Source organism: Pangasianodon hypophthalmus, chromosome 25, assembly GCF_027358585.1.
Source record: "Pangasianodon hypophthalmus isolate fPanHyp1 chromosome 25, fPanHyp1.pri, whole genome shotgun sequence".
Taxonomy (NCBI): domain Eukaryota; kingdom Metazoa; phylum Chordata; class Actinopteri; order Siluriformes; family Pangasiidae; genus Pangasianodon; species Pangasianodon hypophthalmus.
Genome location: NC_069734.1, coordinates 6925642 through 6944720, shown reverse-complemented (window position 1 = coordinate 6944720; position 19079 = coordinate 6925642). Strand labels below are relative to the sequence as shown.

The 19079-nt window shown below is 36.9% G+C and overlaps 1 protein-coding gene across 1 annotated transcript in view; it reads left to right on the top strand.

Moving 5' to 3' along the window:
- The window catches only part of itga11a (integrin, alpha 11a), a 56639-nt gene extending 37707 nt beyond the window's left edge, over nt 1-18932 (top strand). The window contains exons 17-30 of the mRNA XM_026937780.3: nt 1041-1180; nt 1509-1619; nt 2786-2871; nt 2964-3168; nt 4116-4214; nt 9570-9646; nt 11501-11584; nt 11701-11791; nt 11899-12012; nt 13250-13333; nt 13824-13934; nt 14239-14334; nt 17088-17201; nt 17527-18932. Coding sequence (XP_026793581.3) covers nt 1041-1180; nt 1509-1619; nt 2786-2871; nt 2964-3168; nt 4116-4214; nt 9570-9646; nt 11501-11584; nt 11701-11791; nt 11899-12012; nt 13250-13333; nt 13824-13934; nt 14239-14334; nt 17088-17201; nt 17527-17604 — 1490 coding nt within the window. The 3' untranslated portion in view covers nt 17605-18932. The remainder of the gene's footprint in view (nt 1-1040; nt 1181-1508; nt 1620-2785; nt 2872-2963; nt 3169-4115; nt 4215-9569; nt 9647-11500; nt 11585-11700; nt 11792-11898; nt 12013-13249; nt 13334-13823; nt 13935-14238; nt 14335-17087; nt 17202-17526) is intronic.
- The last annotated feature ends 147 nt before the right edge of the window (nt 18933-19079 follow it).

The window sequence follows — 19079 nt, the reverse complement described above, 5'->3', positions numbered from 1 at the left end:
TCTAGTGGCCCTTAAATCACAGTTTATTATAGCCATAAAATACATTGTGTGCTTTGTGAGTTCTGTGGAGTTCATCAACTAAGCCATGGATGTACCTCTTGCGCTTGCTTATGATGAATCAGAACTTGCACAAATGACTGAAAGGTACAAATTGTTGTTTTGTGAGTGTAGACTATTCTTTCTGCTTGTGGTAGGAGGAGAGTCTTTAAAACTCTCCAAAGACTGCAGTATGTGGAACGAATTCAATCATTGTACTCTGGAGACCGTCTTAACAAAGATCAGAGAAAGGATCTAAGTGTGGATCCAATTGAAGAAGTCATAGAGCATGTGGGATGATGGGGAGATTAACCAGTTATGGATGTGTATGTGTGTCCACTATAATGTGTAGAAATATACAGAGGCAGTAGAAGTGCCCAAATTCTTTATTCAAGTAAAAGTGCATTTACTCGATTAATAAATACTTAGGTAGAAGTTGAAGTACAGCTTGGAATTCTACACTCAAGATCAAGTAGAAAATATAAACTCTTAAAATTGCAAAAGTAAACGTTCAAGAAAGATTCACAAAATAAAAAGGTATCTACCTCAAAACACACTGATTTTAATTACTGAATGTAAATAAGTTATGCTTTCACCAAGGAACATGGGAAAACACTAGCTAAGGCTAATCAAGAACAGCTTTATTCCTAATCTCTCAAATATTATTGGGTATGATAATAACTCTGATAAATGCTAAGAGCTAGCTGTCACAATGCAAACTCCCTTGATAAATACAAAGTATGCCTAGCAAAAGATTACAGTGAGATGCATTTGTGCTCTCAAATCAGTTAGATTTTAGATTTATTAGGAATTTCTTATTAGGATCAATTCACTGAAGCTGTCTGATGCAAAAAAAAAGTCAACTTTTTTATAACTTTAAAATGAAACATATAGTTATAGAGAAATGTTATGATGTAGAGTTTGAAAATGTAGTGAGTAGAAAGTACTGATCTGACTGCCTACTTAGTAAAGGTAAGAATTGCTGTGTATCCTCTTTTCTCTAGGTCTTTGGTACAATACGTATATAGAGGAGAAGCGCTTTAACCCTCGTGCTGTGATGGATGATCCAGACCGGCAGCAACCAAAAAATCTTACTATGCTTCCTGGAGAGGAGAACTGTGAACACATCTACTTCCACGTAATGGTAAGCTCCTGCCTCATACACACTCAGAATACCATTAGGGCAGATAGATACTAGATAGATCAAGCCCATCAAGTGAACACTGCTTCACATGTAATTACTTTAACTCTAGATTCTCCTGCTAAACCATATATTTAATGCCCAACTGTCCAGTGCTATGCACTTTGCTATCCAGACTTTGCAGCATACAAGAGCTTTGAGTCATGAGGGCTGGCTACAAGAATACCTAATAGAAATGAGTGGTCATATATCTTCATTTTCCAGCCTTTAAACAAAAGACTGATGTGTTGCACTGTGTATTTGAGTCATATTGTTTCTTTTTCTATTCAAGGAAACAACAGACTATGCCAGACCCATCATATTCACAGTGGAAACAGGTCTACAGGATCCAGACAATGGACCCACGCTAGATGATACCTGGTCAACTACCACCAGAACCCAGGTTAGTCCCTGCACTCTCTAACACTTGCAAATTGTATGAAAAGTTATGAGGTTAAGGTTCTAACTAAGAATGGGTTTATCTCTCTTACCTTTTTATGACTTCAAATGAATTACACCCTTCTTTTGTGTTCAAATTTGTATTTTTATTTTGTATCAAATTCTTTATTGTATTGCATGGGTTTTTACCCATAGCATGTTTATGCAGTTTACGCTATTCCTTATAAATAAATCTTACTTACTTATGTACTTATTTAGGACCATATTCATAGCTAGTGAGTTAACATCAAAAGATACGTCAATTTTATTTACACTGGGAAAGTTCCATGTATTCAGAGTTGGCTTATGCAGGTGCTTAGGTTAAATTTCTGGGTGGACCATTAAGATTAAAAAAATACCTGGAGGTTACCAGATCTTTCTTGTGAAGAGCTCTCAGGGCAGGACTTTTTTCAGCTGTGTCTAGACCAGGGGATAGTAAAAGCAGATCGAAGAAGCAGATCATTGTAATATAAAAGCAAGAGACAATTTAAAAGTAAAGCAAAAATAGAAAAATAAAAATAGAATATTTATTTTATTGTGTTATATTGTGTTCCAACAGTTTATTGTGTACACAAGTTAATATGGCCATAATACTACCCTGAAGTCATGAAATTATAATGCGTACATGGGATTAAAGCGATTTTATCATACCTTTAATTTCCAGTGTTTTTGTTAATTCAATGTACTCTTCTATAAATGTGCCCATGGTTTAAAGGATAAGCTTACAAACACTCATCTACTATGGTTAAAACACACTTTAAGTAAGTGTAGTTCATAATTTTATAAATATAATGTTCATTTTGAGGAATGAGAGTAGTAGTCAGTAGAGAGTAGACAACAGTAGACAATGTCACGAAACAGCTTTGCACAGTCTTGATCTAGATCTCTAATAAGTATACCAGATACCAGACCTGAGAAGAACCAGACTCAAAAGGGAATTTATGTAATAGAGGGCAAAACTGATAATTAAAATACAGAATGTGTTATATACGGAATTTTAATATAAAATATACAGGAGTGAATAGGAGTCTTCACTCAGACCCTTAAGCAGAAGTCTGGACCCACTGACAGGTCCTATCCTACTGTGATGATTATGTGCCATAAACCAGTGCATTTGTGTTTTTATTCCAGCTTCCTTTTTGGAATGGCTGTGATGAGGATGATCACTGTGTTCCAGACCTGGTGATACAATCACAGACTGACCTGATCAGCCGCAAGTACGATCACATATTCCCTCTGACATAACCACGGACATGCAAAACATACCAGCTCCAAAACTTCCTCACACTCTGTCTTTGCTCTATATTAGGCAGTTCTGTGGACAGGTGTTTCGAGTGGGCAGTGTGTTGTGTCTTAGCCAAACTGAACCTGAAGATAGCGAGCGTGTGATAGAGGCATCCAGGAAGAAAATGGTAGTGGATGTTCGTTTGGAGAACCGAGGAGAAAATGCTTATGGAGCCCACCTCAACATCTCATACTCCAGAAACCTACAGTTCTCCAGTCTTATAGTAAAGGTATGACACTGTAAAGGGTTAAAGCTATGAAACAGCGGTTTGTTTTGAGAGAGGTAGAATTGCAAAAAATAAGAACAAGGATTAGAAACAAGTGAAAGTAACAATAAGGGTACTGTGATCACACAGCAAAAATGCTGGCAGTCAGTCATAAAGTCTGTTTAATATATTTCCACATGAGTGAATAATATTGAGTTGAGTGCAAAAGTTTGCACATCCTTACTTTGAAATCCAGTATGGCTTTTATAATAATGCAAGATGTTCCCAAATGACTACAAGTAACCAAAATGGCTGAAAAGTGCATGTTTTAATAATAATAATAATAATAATAATAATAATAATAATAATATACAATTAATAATACATTAAAATGTATGAAATTATAAAATATAGTGCAATAAAAATCATTTATACAAAAAAATAATTTATATTCATGTGTGAAAGTAACATAAATATGACGTTTATTCTACTTTTTGCTTCAGCTTTTTAGGTTTTCTATTTATTTTGAATTTTTGAAAAAAAAATTTCTTTGTTTCTTCCATTCCTGAATAAAGGTTCTTGCTGTTGGTATTGGTGTCCATAAACACTTTATCTTTTTATACGTTTTTTAGATCATTTTTATTATGATCATTAGATCATCATTTAGTTCATGTGATAGCCACTGACAGAGTATGCAAACAAACAATTACAGTTAAGAGTTACACAGTTACACAACACAATTACAGAGTATGCAACAGGGATAGCATTACAGGATTACAAAATTTTAATAGAAAATGACATTACAGGAGTAATATTAATGTAAACCTATAAGTACATTATTTTATTTTATTTATTTATCCAGAAACAAGAAAAAGGGAAATGCAAAGTTTTGCACTGAAGTATACATATAATATATATTTATGTATACAATAATATATATTTTTAAAATAGTGTGACCTTTCTTGTTATAGGATAATTCAGACATACAGATCGACTGTCACCGTGGAGACAAGCATAGAAATGAGAAGTACTGTGATGTCGGTGCTCCCTTCATGAGAGCTAAAACACAGGTAAGTGTTTACTTTACAATTTTATAGCCTATGTGTTTCACCTCCAGAAATATAAACCAAATCTTTATTCACACTGAACTAAAGTCACATGGCTTAAAAGTTCCAGATGTAGAAATCTGAGCCGGAGCTCTGGAGTCATTTGTACTGGGAAGAATGAATTCATTATGACAGCGGGGTTGAATTCTCAAATCTGATTGGTCAGAAGGTGTCGATTAATTTTCTATATCAGCAGCTCTGGCAATAGTTCTGGTTGTAATTTAAATCATAGATTTATTTATCTAAATATATGAAAAATGTATGATTGTTGATATGGTGATTATTGATATGGTTTCTGTAAAGAAACATTTATTTAGCATTTATGGAAGGAGTCTCCAGTGTCAGTGATTTGTGGCAGTCAGTAAGTTTTCCACCATGGCAGGAAAGAAGACTTTGTGCTTTCCAGTTTCTCTGTAACATGACAAGCTCTCTTGAAAAAATAGATGCTGGTGAGAAAATGACTCATGATTTATGTTTACAGCTGCTATAATGTGATAATTGGAACTTGTTTCATGAACATTCCACAACATTAAATGTAACTATAAATGGGTAAAAATTATGATGTGTCATTCATTAATAAATGAATAATTGTAATAATTGGAAAATTGCTGTGCTATAAGAGGAATAAAGCACTTCACAACACGCTAATATAGGCTAATAATCAACTTCACCCTATTGTGTTTTATTCCTTACTTATTTCCTGGTTTGTCTTTTAGGTCGTCTGCTACAGAGTTGTGTATTTTCCCTACAGATTTGATTCAGCAATATTCTGTACAACACTGAGGATTTGCTGTTAGAGTTGATCAGGAAGGATATATGACATGCATTAGTTAGTGGCTGATGTTTGACCAGTGAGATTTATGAGCTCTGTACTACCATGACTGCATGGTTTTATTGTGTATGTGACCTGGGCTCTTGGTTGCTGTGTGGTACGTCTCTTCTTATTTTCCTGTTATTATTTTCATAGCCCGCTAATGCTTCAGAAAAATACTTACTTTGGCTTTGCTCTAAATGGAGACTTGTAAACATACAAACAAGCATTGGTGCAAGGGAACAGAAGTGCTGGTAAACAACTTAGAATTCGGATGCTAACTGATCTGAGTGTGTTTGTGTGTGTGAATTTTGGGCTGAAATGTGGCCAAAAAAAAGGATGGAGTGTTCCATAAGACCAAAGTTTCCCACAATGTGAATACATTTGGCAGTAAATCTTGACAATGTGGCAGACTGATACTTTATTGCTAATGCATAATGACAAATTGCTAATGCCTAAATGATATAATCAGATAGCATTCAGAGCCCAAGACGATAAAGAAGGATGGAGAATGGGAGAGCTTTAACATTCTCTTCCTAATATTAAACTGCACATGGGAATAAGTTTATTCTCATTCTTCCAAACCCTCAGAAATATCAGAAAACAAACACAACAAAAAACTTCGCAGTTCAGTTCAGCTTCATTCACTCAAAATGATTTCCTTTTCAGTAGTATTTCACTCTAAGACTTTCTGAATCATAAATGAATGAACTTAGTACATCTTCATCTTATCTCACTCCTGGCTCTTTTATGTAAAGTCAGGAATGGTTCAGTCCGGCAGCAAGGTGCTTGGACGTAAATCTGCACCCAGTTAATGTGACGTCTATACACCACTAATGGAGAGATGTTTTACACACCACTAATGGAGAGATGTTTTATTGCTATGTGAGATAATGCTAAAAGGTGAAACTGAGGCGATTCACCCTGGTTTAGTGACCTCACACAAGACAGGCCTGCGTACATTCTCTTTACACCAGGATATCAAACTACTAAAATCTCTGCCAAAGTCTCTGCTCTGTTCCTGACATCACACTTTAGCAGAAAGAAGAAGATCTGTTGGGGTGAACTCTTAGATTCTCTCTCATCCTCCTTCTCTACATCTTCTCTCTCTTTCTTTTTCTCTGTACAGCTAAAGTATTGCACAGAACAGAAGTCTAAACTGAAAACTCACCACAAAACTTACGTAAATACTCACCTTAGCAAAACTGACAGCTAGCACATAATGAGGAGTTAATACCAATTTTGCACACATCAATATTCAGACCTCAAAATTATTTCTAGACAGAGACGCTACACAGACAGTTGCACACACCAGGGAGAAAGTAGTAAATTCCATTAGCCACTATTCAGAAATGTCTGACTATTTGTTTTAGCCACAAATTTTCACCTTAAAATGAGGTGGAAAAATGATCCAGTTTAAGGTACCCCACTCCATCGCAGGGCACCATGCACTCACACACAGATTCACACACTCATTCACAACTAAGGCTAGTTTAGAGCAATCAATCCACCTATTAGCAGATTTCTAGGAGGTGGGAGGAAACTGGAGAACCCAGAGGAAACCCACACAGACACCAAGAGACCATGTGAAACTCTACATGGACAGTAACTCAAGCTCAGGATGGAACCAGAGACCCTGGGAGCAGTGAGGGGGCAACACTACAGACTTTACATTTCATTTCTGATGAGAAATAGCTGGTGTGGTCACAGAATATTCACTCTATTATCCTCAGTGGACTTTTGGGGTTAGCGAAGGTTAGCATATTTTGGGGTATATGTAGATATATTGGCGACCCTGTGGCGTGTTGCCTGACTTTAGATTTTACTTCTGATGAGAAATAGCTGGTGTGGTTGTAGAATATTCACTGGAGATTATCCCCAATGTTCTTTTGGGGTTAGCAAATGTTAGCATATGTTGGCATACATGTAGATCTTGGCAACTTTGTGACTTGTTGCCATCTCGAACCTTTTCATTACAGGAAATTCTGTCTTCAAAGACATTGACTTATGAAACATTGTAGGTAGCTGCCTTCTGTTTCTTCCTATAGATTAAAAAAAAAATTCACATGAATTACTAAGCTTTATACAAAGTGCTATTTTAAGTAGCCAATGAATATGGCTGAATCCCAGATTTCTAAACACCGAATTGACATGATTATATTTTTATTGTCTTGCTTTTTTTTTATTTTTATTGTGTGCTACATCATATTGCAAGTGACAGTGTATTTTCCACCACCTGACTTTTTTCAGGCATAAAGACAAGTTTTAAACCGGGTGGTCTAGAGTCAGCTGAAAAAACTAAAATACCCTAAGAACTCTACTCAAGAAAAACCTGGCAACCTCGATAGAGACAAAGAGTTTCCATGCCTTTCCCGGACAGCACCAGGAGGCAGAAAGAAGCCTCCTAGCCGCACCACTTCTGCCACTTTTTTCCAGGCATGATCATTTTTCCACAGAGCAGTGACAGAAGAGTTACCCAGAATCCTCTTCTCTCATTGAGCCATGCCAAAGAGATAAATCAGAATATCATTCTAGCCATCCCTACAACACTTAAATACAATAAGCTATAAGGAAAAGAAACTCCTATATTCTAGGCAGACGCAGATGCCTGTGGGTTTTTGAGAGAGGTCTGGTGGTTAGAGCTGAGTGCTGCTATTATCAGGTGGGTCTGTGTGTGCTCTGTGTCGAGACTTACAGTGATGAGGGATGTGACTAGAGGATATGGGAGTTAGGGCCTCATTAGTTGGTTTGCTGTGCCCATAAGCAGTGTTCAGACTGAGGTAGGAGGCAATAAACACTAGCATGTTTTACTGCAGGAGACTTTCACATGGACAAGGTTATGGACAGCATGGTGCACTGGTTGTTGTGGTATTCCAGACCAAATCACTACTAGAATTTTTCTTTGGGTCTGTTACACTTATGAGACAATGATTTAGCATTAGTATTATTTTTCCTCTGTGTGCTGTGTTGGTGTGTAGGCATGAGAAGAAATGGATAGTATGTTTTTTACACATTAGATTTGCGTACATACACTTTTTCTTTGTTAACAGACTCAACACAACTAACATTCATCTGATTAAATTGTCATTTGTCACACATTTGCGAAAGCCAAATTAGCTAGCTAGTTAATGGTACAACTGCTTTCCCTCTGAAAACACCAGGACTCTAGAGGCAAAAATATGCTGAATTTCAATATGTTCTTAGGACTGAATTCCAAATGACAGTCTGTTGGGCATTTTGTGCACTTCATAGGTCACTTTTAAGTAGATCACTAAGTATCTAGTTCTTCTAGCAAAGTCTATCAATTCTTTTTCTCAATCTTTCTTAATCAAGCTTTTTCTGCTAACATCGTAACCAACAAGTTGATTGGCTTCTATTTCTGAGGAGGTACTTTTGTAATACAGCCACCATATTGAGCGTTACATGCTGCTCTATGTATATTTTTAGCAGTGGGCTGTCACTGCTCATATTGTCTCTGATTATACCCTGTGTAGTGATCATATTCACTAGCTAATATCCATTTGGAGTGTTCTGCTGTGTAAATGAGTAAACAATAGCTGAAGATGTAGAATTACAACAGAACCTAAAACTTAAAAAAACACTGATATTGCATCTTGGCTTTTGTTTAGGAGACAATTTGCACCACCCACCAGTTTATGTGATAGAAGTGCAGTAGCACTCCTGCTAATGCTCATTCTGTATGTACAAGAATCAAATTTTAGGCTCCTAGCATTTGAATGTAATCAAATACTGAAGATTAAATGCAGTTTTTTAAAGGAATTTGGCAGCTTTTTATGACAGCGCTAACTGCTGCTAATATTAGCTGTGTCACGTAGCTAGCAAGCAGAGATATCCTTTCAGAAAGGAGAGGCATACATTCTGTATAATGTAATCTTATGTTAGTACATAATTTTAATCATTTTTCTCTCTTTATAATTATATTGAAAGGTTTTAATTTCATTCTCCTCACCACTGCTTGTTTTGAAAAGTAAATCTTATCCACTGTAGCAAATAACACTGCATACTTTCACTGCATACTTTCCTACACTTATTTATTGTTATTTGTATGTCTGCTTTTCCTTCTACTTCATTGACTATTTTTTCAAGTAATACAGTAGTACATTTCCCAGAGAACGGTTTCTGATGACTCTGTTCTTAAGTATGAGTGTGTGTGAAGCGGGTGTGAAGCTGTGCCGTGATGCCCATGGCTTCTTTGCTTTGAGGCCACAGACATACAGCAGATTATTGAAGACTTTACTGCTAAACTCTGTGCAAAAGCTTGCACTGTTGCTGTTAGAAGCTTTTATATACAATATATACATCCCCCCTCGCCTGTGAGACATAAACTCTCACTCATGTTTAGTCACTGTTAGCTCGCAGGATGCTTGAGCAGTCTTTCTGCAGCGGTGATAAAATCATATTTATGATCAGATCTAGACAGATCATATTTTACCTACCTGCTTATGTGACTTAAATGACAATCCCTTCTCGTGCTCTTTTTTTTCCAGGTCACTTTCCGTTTGGAGTTTGAATTTATTAGCTCAGTGTTGCTGGACCATGTTCGGGTCATTCTGGCGGCTGGAAGGTAAAAAGCTCTAATAATTATTATGCTTAACACTCACCAGTGCCCTTTTGTCCTGTCTTGTCCTAAAGTGGTACTTATTCATTTTTCTTAAAAACATAAAGAATACAGTTATTATTATTTATTATAATTATATGCAGTTGTAATAGTAATTATTTAATGAGACAAGTAATAGCAATTATTTAATCAGACAAGTTATGACCACCATTGAACATATGATACATATGATCTATTACATAGTTCATGTGATATAGTGGATCAATCACTTGTACTCCTTTTATCATTTCTATAATTCATGATCATTTACTCAGGCGGTTGCTGTTTAGTAGAACTTACTGCAACATTCCATTCTATATAAACATCTCCAAACTGTAGATAACTCAGAAAATACTATTGTTTCCAGACATTTCATGTTCCTCTATAGTTTATTATGGCTCTCTCTATTATCTCTTTCATGCCTGCTTTTTGGTAAAATCTTATTTGGAAAGGACGAGGATATCCATTTCTGAAAATTACAGAGACTTAAGGAAATAGGTGGTTTGGCACTGCCAGATTTTGAATTATGTTATTGGCTCTTTCAGAATGCTAGCTATATGGGTCTTGGGTTAATTCTGACTCTTTGACCCCCCGGAAGCAGCATTAGTCAAACTGCTACAGCTTCAGAATATCGTCTTACTGCCCAGCAAACCAAAACCTCCTTCTGTTTTATTAAATCTGACATCATTATGAATCATGCTCTTCTAGACTTGCCCAAGACCCCCAAAACATGTCCAAGACCTTTGCAATCAGTTCTTCTGAGATGAGAATTTTTATAGAGGCTATTTATAGCCTTATCCAAATTACAATTGTGTGGTCTGTTACTCTGAGCATTTGTCACAGCTTTCTCCTTCATCTTCCAATGAACTCTGTTGTGTCTAATTTGCATCATAGCAGAAAAATGCAGCATTGCCTGCAAACACTCATGGATTACTGGTGTACAGTTACTGAAGACATGGATTTCCATCCTACATTTTTAGAAAAAAAAGGGTTTATTTGGATAGATAAGGATTATTAGCTTTCTGAAGGAGTCCTACTTGGGACTTCTTAAGATTGTAGATAGAACCCTTCTTTCTTAGATGTGGTTTTTCTGACATAGCATGTGATCACTAAACAACAGCCATGATTCTATATTTAATTTTCTTTTTTAAGAGTATATTGATGATGGCTGTCAGTAGGGAATCAGATGCTATGCTAGAAACCCCATAGTATAATCATCAGAACAGGGTTCTATATAAAGCCTTACAACAGGAGTAGTCAAAAATGATTCTTTTAGAAAGCTTGAACCATTAACTATCCAAACAATCTTTGAGAAACCCTTTCTTTCTAAGAGTATGTTTGGATATTTGATTTGCAATTAGATCTATCTCCATTTTCTAAGTTCTTAAAAATAATAAACATTCAGAAACAATCAAAGCATCACATTCTTTAGAATTTTACTAATGCTGGTATTTTAGGAAGACGTGTGTGTGTGTGTGTGTGTGTGTGTGTGTGTGTGTGTGAGAGAGAGAGAGAGAGAGAGAGAGAGAGAGAGAGAGAGAGAGAGGGCTTCTCCCACATCATTGTGACAAACCTTAAAACTTAAAGAATTTCCACATGTGACTAAGTGTCACTTGACTGTTCCCAGAGCCTGTTTTACTAAAACATCTCGGTCTGGCATCATTCCCAGTCTGTAGTAATGACTGTAACTGTGAACTAACATATCCAAACTGATCAAGAATGAGCATTCATGCTTTGGAGAAAAGTGAAAATAACGACTATTAATGGAGAAGTGTAGAGTAACTGGAGCTCATCTTATTCCTCATCCTTGTCTCTCTACAGTGATGGAGAAGAAGTGGCTTTACAAGACAACATTAACGACATCTTCTACATGCTGAGATATGAGACTGACTTGCTCTTCACAAGGTCAGTCGGAGTGTGTGATCATCTGTAAATCTAAATCAGAGCTCAATACCAAATGGCCTTATGAGGCCATTAAATTGTCTCTGTGTCAATTAAATTGTCTCTGTTTGTCTCTGTAGAGATTCCAATCCATCCCACTGGGAGCTCAAAGCCAACCTCGCTCTGGAGAAGCCAGAAAACCTCCGTCCGCCATTCAACTTTACTTTCCAAGTGAGCCCAACTCACCCACTCTTTCTCAGTTTACTACAGACAAAGTGGAATTAGGTGAAATAACAAATATCAGGTGAAAGTAATGGCATGTATTCTGTGCTGTTCAGATCCAGAACCTGGGCTACTTCCCGGTGAGAAATCTACAGCTCAACATTATGATCCCCGAAGTGACAAAAAATGGGAATCGCTTCCTACAGATCCAACATTTTCACATAGACCAGGTGAGAAATATATAGCAAGCTGAAGAATTATCAGACCATTAGTCTTAAGGAATGCAGAAAGGTCCAGAAAGGAATTTAAACGTGAACAGAAGAGGTGTAAAGTCACCACTGGGGCTTTCTGAGAATATGTTGTTTTTTTCCTACCAAATACATTCAGGGTCAAAGAAATGGGTAACAGGGGTGGATAAAATAGCAGTGCAGGAGCCAAGAACAAGCAGATTTTGCATCCAAGCTATTAGCTTTTTTGATTCATAGTTACCAAATGGACAAGTTGGTTTGCCCTGTTTTTGGAAGATCATTATTTCAAATCCACAGTCACCTCTGGCCAGGATCCAAGGGAGCCAAACTGATCGCTCTCTCTGAATGGGAGAGATGGCATAATCTCTCTCCCCTGTCAATCACAGTGACACTAGTCAATCATGGGCACCTGTGAGCTCATGTATACGGAAGTGGGTAGATAGCACTTTCCTCCAAGTGTGTTACGCTGCCCTGAGACATAGCATGATTAGCAGTTCAAAAAGATGCAGTGGTTGGCTCAACATGTCTCAGCGGTCTCAAGTCCTACATGAGACCTAGGTATTAGGTGGGAATTGGCAGGTGAAAGGAGAAAATGGTGAAAGGTAAAAAATTTTTTAAAAAATCAGGGACACCAAGCAACATAAAATGCAACACAAACCTGTCATAAAACTCTGCTATAAGATTAAACATGTTGACATAAAGACGCTAGCCAGACTCCAATAATATATTTTATGGGCGATGCAAGGACAGAAAACCAGAACTCCACATCTCATAACTGAAACTTTAGCCAATGGCTTTTAGCTGATTTTTTTTTTTTTTTTTTTTGTCAAGACTGCACACATGATGTGCTACATTAGCAAATTAGTTAAAAGAGGATAATGATTATATACTTGTTCATTTCCCTTAGTTTACTATATAATTTGCACTTAACTAGCTAACTAGCTTGTCAATTACATTAGCTACCAATTTTTTTAGTCTTGTGAGTTAGGTTTCCAGGCAACAAAAACATGGGATGATGGGGCAAGAGCTTTTACTTTCCCAGTGGGCTAGCTAATAAATTTATGATTTGTCCACCACTGCATCATACTGCATATTGCCACCATCTTACTTTATGCTACTACTGATTTCAATTGCTGTTTGGCTCTATGATTTAAACTAAAATAAAATATCATAACATATCCCTATTCTGGTGAAGTGATGAGCTGTGTTCTGCCTTTAGGTAGATGGGACTCACTGCATTCCCCCTCAACACATAGCACACAGTCGAGCATCGCCAGAGGACCTGAGTCGTGTCTCTCGCCTGGTAACGCTATTTCATTTCATCTTTGACTGTAATTCTCTGACTAATATCACACAGTGTATCTAAAACCACACTGTTCTTTTTTAAACTGCTGCCTTTGGTGCTTTGCTTAATTTTAAAATCCTATCTTGTGATGTCAGGGCTATTTAATCACCATTTGTGGCAAGCAGATTGAATGTTTGGTCATCTAGCATGCCAAATTGCTTGCTTTATGTAAGACAGAAAGTCTCCACTACCGCAGTTTATCCTTTAAAATGTGGTCAGTGGATTTTCATCAGTGCAACTGCAACTAATCTTTAACCAGTGTTATTAACTGGATTCATTAAGTTAACAATGTCTTAACATCACTGGAAGGGGTTTTGTAATAAAGTGCGTCTCTTCATAACAGAGAAGTGGGTTTTTGACCAACCAAGGTCTTGCCACAAGCAGCTGAAGTTGATTCTCAAGGAAGGGTGTTTGTGAACAGTGTGTGTGTGTGTGTGTGTGTGTGTAGAATTATACCAACTCCCTGGCTGTGCCGATTCAGTGCAATGTGAATTTAAGCTCCTATAGAGAAGTTGGCGTGAGAATCAGTGGATCTCTCCGCGTTGACTCTCTCCATGAAGTAAGTGGAACCTATCATTCAGTTATATAGGGGTCAGATCTGTACACCTAGAAGCACTTTGCATGAAAAAAACAACACTGTAGTAGTAAAACTTTTTGTAATCAATCACAATTGCCTAGAAACAAAAGAAAAAAACATCACATGCGTGGAACTGTTTCTTAGGAAGACTCCATATCAATCTTTCTTCCTGATTCTCTTCCCTGTATATCGCTTCAGTCACTGCCATCTCTTCCATTCTGTGTGTGTGTGTGTGTGTGTGTGGGCCATAGAAATTACTATGTGTTTTTTTTTCGGTCTTGTCCAGCTGAAGTTTAAAACACTGGAGCTGGTGACAACAGCCTCGGTGGAGCTGAGCCAGGCCAGTCCCATGTTCCTTCAGGAAGAGAGGCCTGTCAGACAGGTGAGTCACATCCTCATGTCCACGTGGACAGGAAGCTGCATATCACCCCACGTACGCTCGGGCCATGTGAATGCATAAACACACCAATGCTGGCCACACTGTAAAAAATGGGAATGGGACTTAGCTAAGGACTTCACTGATTTCAGTGTAAGAGTAAAAATGCTGTTTCATTGACATATTGTTAGTGTTTAATATTTGACTGACTATTATGTTAGTGACCAGGCTTTGGTGTTCCTAAAGGGATTTTGTTTTACATTTTTGATCTTGTACAGTTGGGGTCATAAGTTTGCATACGCCTTGCAGAATCTGCAAAATGTTTAATAATAAAATAATAAGGAAAAATACATTTTTAAAAAATAAGAGGGATCATAAAAATAGCATTTCGTTTTTATTTAGTACTGCCCTGAATAAGCTATTTCACATAGCAGACGTTTACATATAGTCCACAAGACAAAATAATAACTGAATTTACAGAAATGAACCAGTTCTAAAGTTTGCATACGCTTGGTTCTTAATACTGTGTGTGTTACCTGGATGATCAACGACTGTTTTTATGTTTTGTGATAGTTGTTCATGAGTCCCCTGTTTGTCCTGAGCAATTAAACTGCCCACTGTTCTTCGGAGAAATCCTCCAGGTCCTGCACATTGTTTGGTTTTCCAGCATCTTCTGCATATTTGACCCCTTTCCAACAGCGGCTATATGATGTTGAGATCCATCTTTTCACACTGAGGACAATTGAGGGACTCGTACTATTACAAAAGTTGTAAACATTCACTGATGCTCAAGAAGGCAACAGACTACATTAAGAGCCAGGGGGGTGTAAACTTTTGAACAGTATGTTCGGTGTAAATTGTATATTTTGTAAATTGGTGTATTTTGTTTAAAGACCTTTTTTTCATTTTGTACTGCCCTTCAGAAGCTACATAAGATATTTACATGTTTCCCAGAAGACAAAATAATAACAATTTACACACTACATAAAGAGCCAGGGGGATATAAACTTTCGAACAGGATGATCAGTGTAAATTGTTATTATTTTGTCTTCTGGGAAACATGTAAATATCTTAGTGGGCAGTTTAACTACTCAGGACTATCACAAAACATAAAAACACACAGCATTAAAAATCAAGCATATGTAAACTTCTGAACTGGTTCATTTGTGTAATCAGTTAGTTAGTTATTATTGTGTCTTGTGGATTATATGTAAACATCTGTTATGTGAAATATCGGATTCAGGACAGTACTAAATAAAAAACAAAATGCAATTTTTATGATCCCTCTTATTATTTTTTTTTTTTTTAAATTATTAACATTTTTCAGATTCTGCAACATGTATGTAAACTTCTGACCTCGACTGTATATACTGTAGTACTGTGAATGTATAATCTAGGCCAGGGGTATTCAAAAAAAAAATTTTATGAAAGTCCAGTGACATAAAATTCTTTGCTTACGAAGGTCCAGATATGCAGCTAATCATGACTGAAATCCTTTTAATGCTTATGTGGTTATGTTTTTAATGCTTTTGTGGTTATGTTTTGTTTCATAGTGGCCATTCACATTAACACGTTTGACTAGCACCACATACTCCGAACAGATGACACATCGGTTTTGAACGTGACGAGTGAGAATAAACACATACTGCTCTGTCTATTCATCTTTAAATATTCCATTTTCTTTCATTTTTGAAAAACTGTAATTTCCCTTTCTGGCATAATGTCTCTACCACTGTAGCTTGTTTCTGGAGTGATGAGCTGCCTTCAGCTAATTATCTATATAAATGCATGTATTGGATAAGCCACAACAGAGGACCTGCTACAGAAGCAGTTTAGTAAACTAAAGTTGCTCAACTACAGCCAGTTTTTTTTTCATACATTGCTCAGTTCTGCTCCAGTATTATTTATGTGCTCAGTTTGATCCATTGAAATACTTTGCTGGGTCTGCAGTCCACCAGTTGATGACTCCTGATCTATGCACTAACGCTGGGTGACTGAATGAAGCTGAATGTTATCTGAGTCAGCAAAACCTTTGTGACTGTAGTGTGTGTTCACACTCATCACCCACAAGTATTTATAAATCTAAAAAGTACTTCATTTTGAATATGAAAGTACGGACCTGAGTGGTTGTGCACAGATCTATCAGATTTAGCATGGTGTTGTAGCACTAATCAGTCTGGGGAGCAGACGTCCTTCTAACAGCTCAGACGTTGGAAGTTTTTTAGTGAACTCCAGTAACCTGGAGCCAAAGGACCGAAAGGACCAGCAGACCGTCTTGCAGTTCTTATTCCTCACACTGAACTCTTCTGCCATCTATGGACACTCCAGGAGAATGCAGTACATGCAAAAATCAGCAAGTTAGGCTTTTCTTTAAACAGATCAAAGAAGTTTAATGATTGACATTTCTAACTCCTTAAACCCCTCTCTGATTATTTCATCCTGAAGAATATTATTCAGTTACTACTATAAATCATTCAGTAACTATAGTAAATCCTATAGGAAAGGATATCCCACAGTGCTATCTGTTTAAGGGTTTAAATAAAATTCCTAATTTATATGGCATGAAGTAAGAAGGCAATAAAGTATGGCTGACCTAAATGTATTTGGTGAGTTGAATCAAGTGTATTTGAGCAGGAAAATCACCAAAATGTGCTGCGCTCCTGTGCCAAAACTGAGGCATGCTGATTTATTGAACCTTATTTTAAAGTAAAGTTTATATATACAACCACTGTATAATGAATAACTGTATTTTTCCTTAGATAATTCTGGAAGTGAGGAAGGAGGAAGATTATCGTGTTCCCATCTGGATTATTATTGGGAGTACACTAGGAGGACTGTTGCTACTCTCCCTGCTCATTTTAGCTCTGTGGAAGGTAATAACTTCTTTATCACTATATATAAATATAACAAGGGTGTATAGACTTTTATAACCATGAATGTGATTTTTAAATTTTTTTTTTTGTATGTGCAGTATGATATTTTGTGGCCTGATAACATATAATAGTGCCCTATCTCATATTCATTCTTAACCCAGATATAACCTTATAATACTAATAAAATGTCACAATTTGTTATTGCACTAAAGTGTAACTGAGATAACTGGTTACATGTAAATTAAATGTTATTCACACCTTATCTGGTGGAAGTTTGGCTTGTGGGATGTGTCATGGTAAATCCCAGCTATTTCTGTTTCCCCAGCTGGGTTTTTTCCAGAGACAGAAACCCAGGGAGGAGGCAGAAAACGAGGCCAATGGGAAAGTAGCAGAGGAGCGATAACGCAAGCTGCCCACAGGGCTTAACCTAGCCCAACTCTCAGGGAGCGTCCCACTACAACACTACACATCTCTGGAACAGAGAAGAAGAAGAGAAAGAAAGAGATAGAGAGAGGATATATAAATCAGGGCAGTAGGTACGTAAATAATAAGAGGAAAAGAAAGTGAGAAAAGAGTCAAAGCAAGAAACATGAGATGGCCAAAGATAGATGGAAAGAAAAGGAGGGATTTGCTCAGTGCACTGGACAATCTGTTGTTCATTCAGTTAAAAAAAAAAAAAAACACTGCACCACCTTTCACCTGGCCTGCACTGCTTACTGAGCCCTTGCATCACAGACAAGCCTCCATATCTGATCATCAGTCACACCCAACAGTGGGACTGCATTTAAAGACTTCAAGAGAACAGCTTCTGGGAACATGAACTTTTACATGGGACCTGACTCATCACATCTGTTTGTATGCCAAATTAAACTTCTTCAAGAGAAACCTCAAAGGGCTGTGACTGTCCACAACGGCCACGTTTCCTGGTGCTTTTTCTCAACAAGAAAAATCTTGGAAAAGATAGAAAGTGGGGAATTGGAGAGCAGAAGTTCGCACAAGAGCTGGCTTGCTTTTTGTAGTGATGTCAACGGATTTAAGATGTAATATTAGGCACTGGTGTAAACTAGCTCCTTGTTTTATTTTCAGTGGTTATAATTTATTGGTATGAAAATGAACAGTGTTTTGGATTTTTTTCACTAATGCCCTCTTGTGGCATTCTGAAACAATAATACTTACATTTTTTGCCCTAGCAGGGATATGTCTGTCCTTCAAGAATGATTCTCTACTCTTTGAGAGGATGATTTCCTGATTTACTTTTAGACCAATTTTTGATGCACTTTTGATATTGATATAAAAATGCAAACTTGAATTTTGTTATGAATATCTTTTTTATAACCTATGTCAGAAATAGTGTAATATTGCTTCCATAAGGACTGTGGCATTACCTTGTAGCTTTAGTTTGGCTTTTAAGACAAGCTGTAGTGTTTGTCTTCTGCTTACAGACCCGGCATCTCAACAAATAGCCTTTAAGAAAGGATAGGCTTACTGATCAATAGTTTTTCCAACCAGGCCCAGTTTCTCTATCCGTGCTGTGGATGGCGTAACTGTAGTTAAAAATGTCCAGAACATCGCAAAATGTTCAGGTATACTTACGATTGTCATTTTGTATAGATTCAAAACTGAAGCATAGTCAGAGAAATTTAAGTGTACTATCATTTTAATCTATATGTCAAAAAAATAGGAAATGAGGGAGTATTTGTACAAAACGTAATAAAAATAAATACCATTTTACCAGAGTGTCTGTATCATTTCTGATTTTGGAATATTTATTGACATACAGTTAAAATATTAATGCAAATTTTTCAGACAAATATTTACAAATTTGTTGCAAATAGGAAACTAAGATAGAATTATTATTACGGCCTCAATTTATTGATC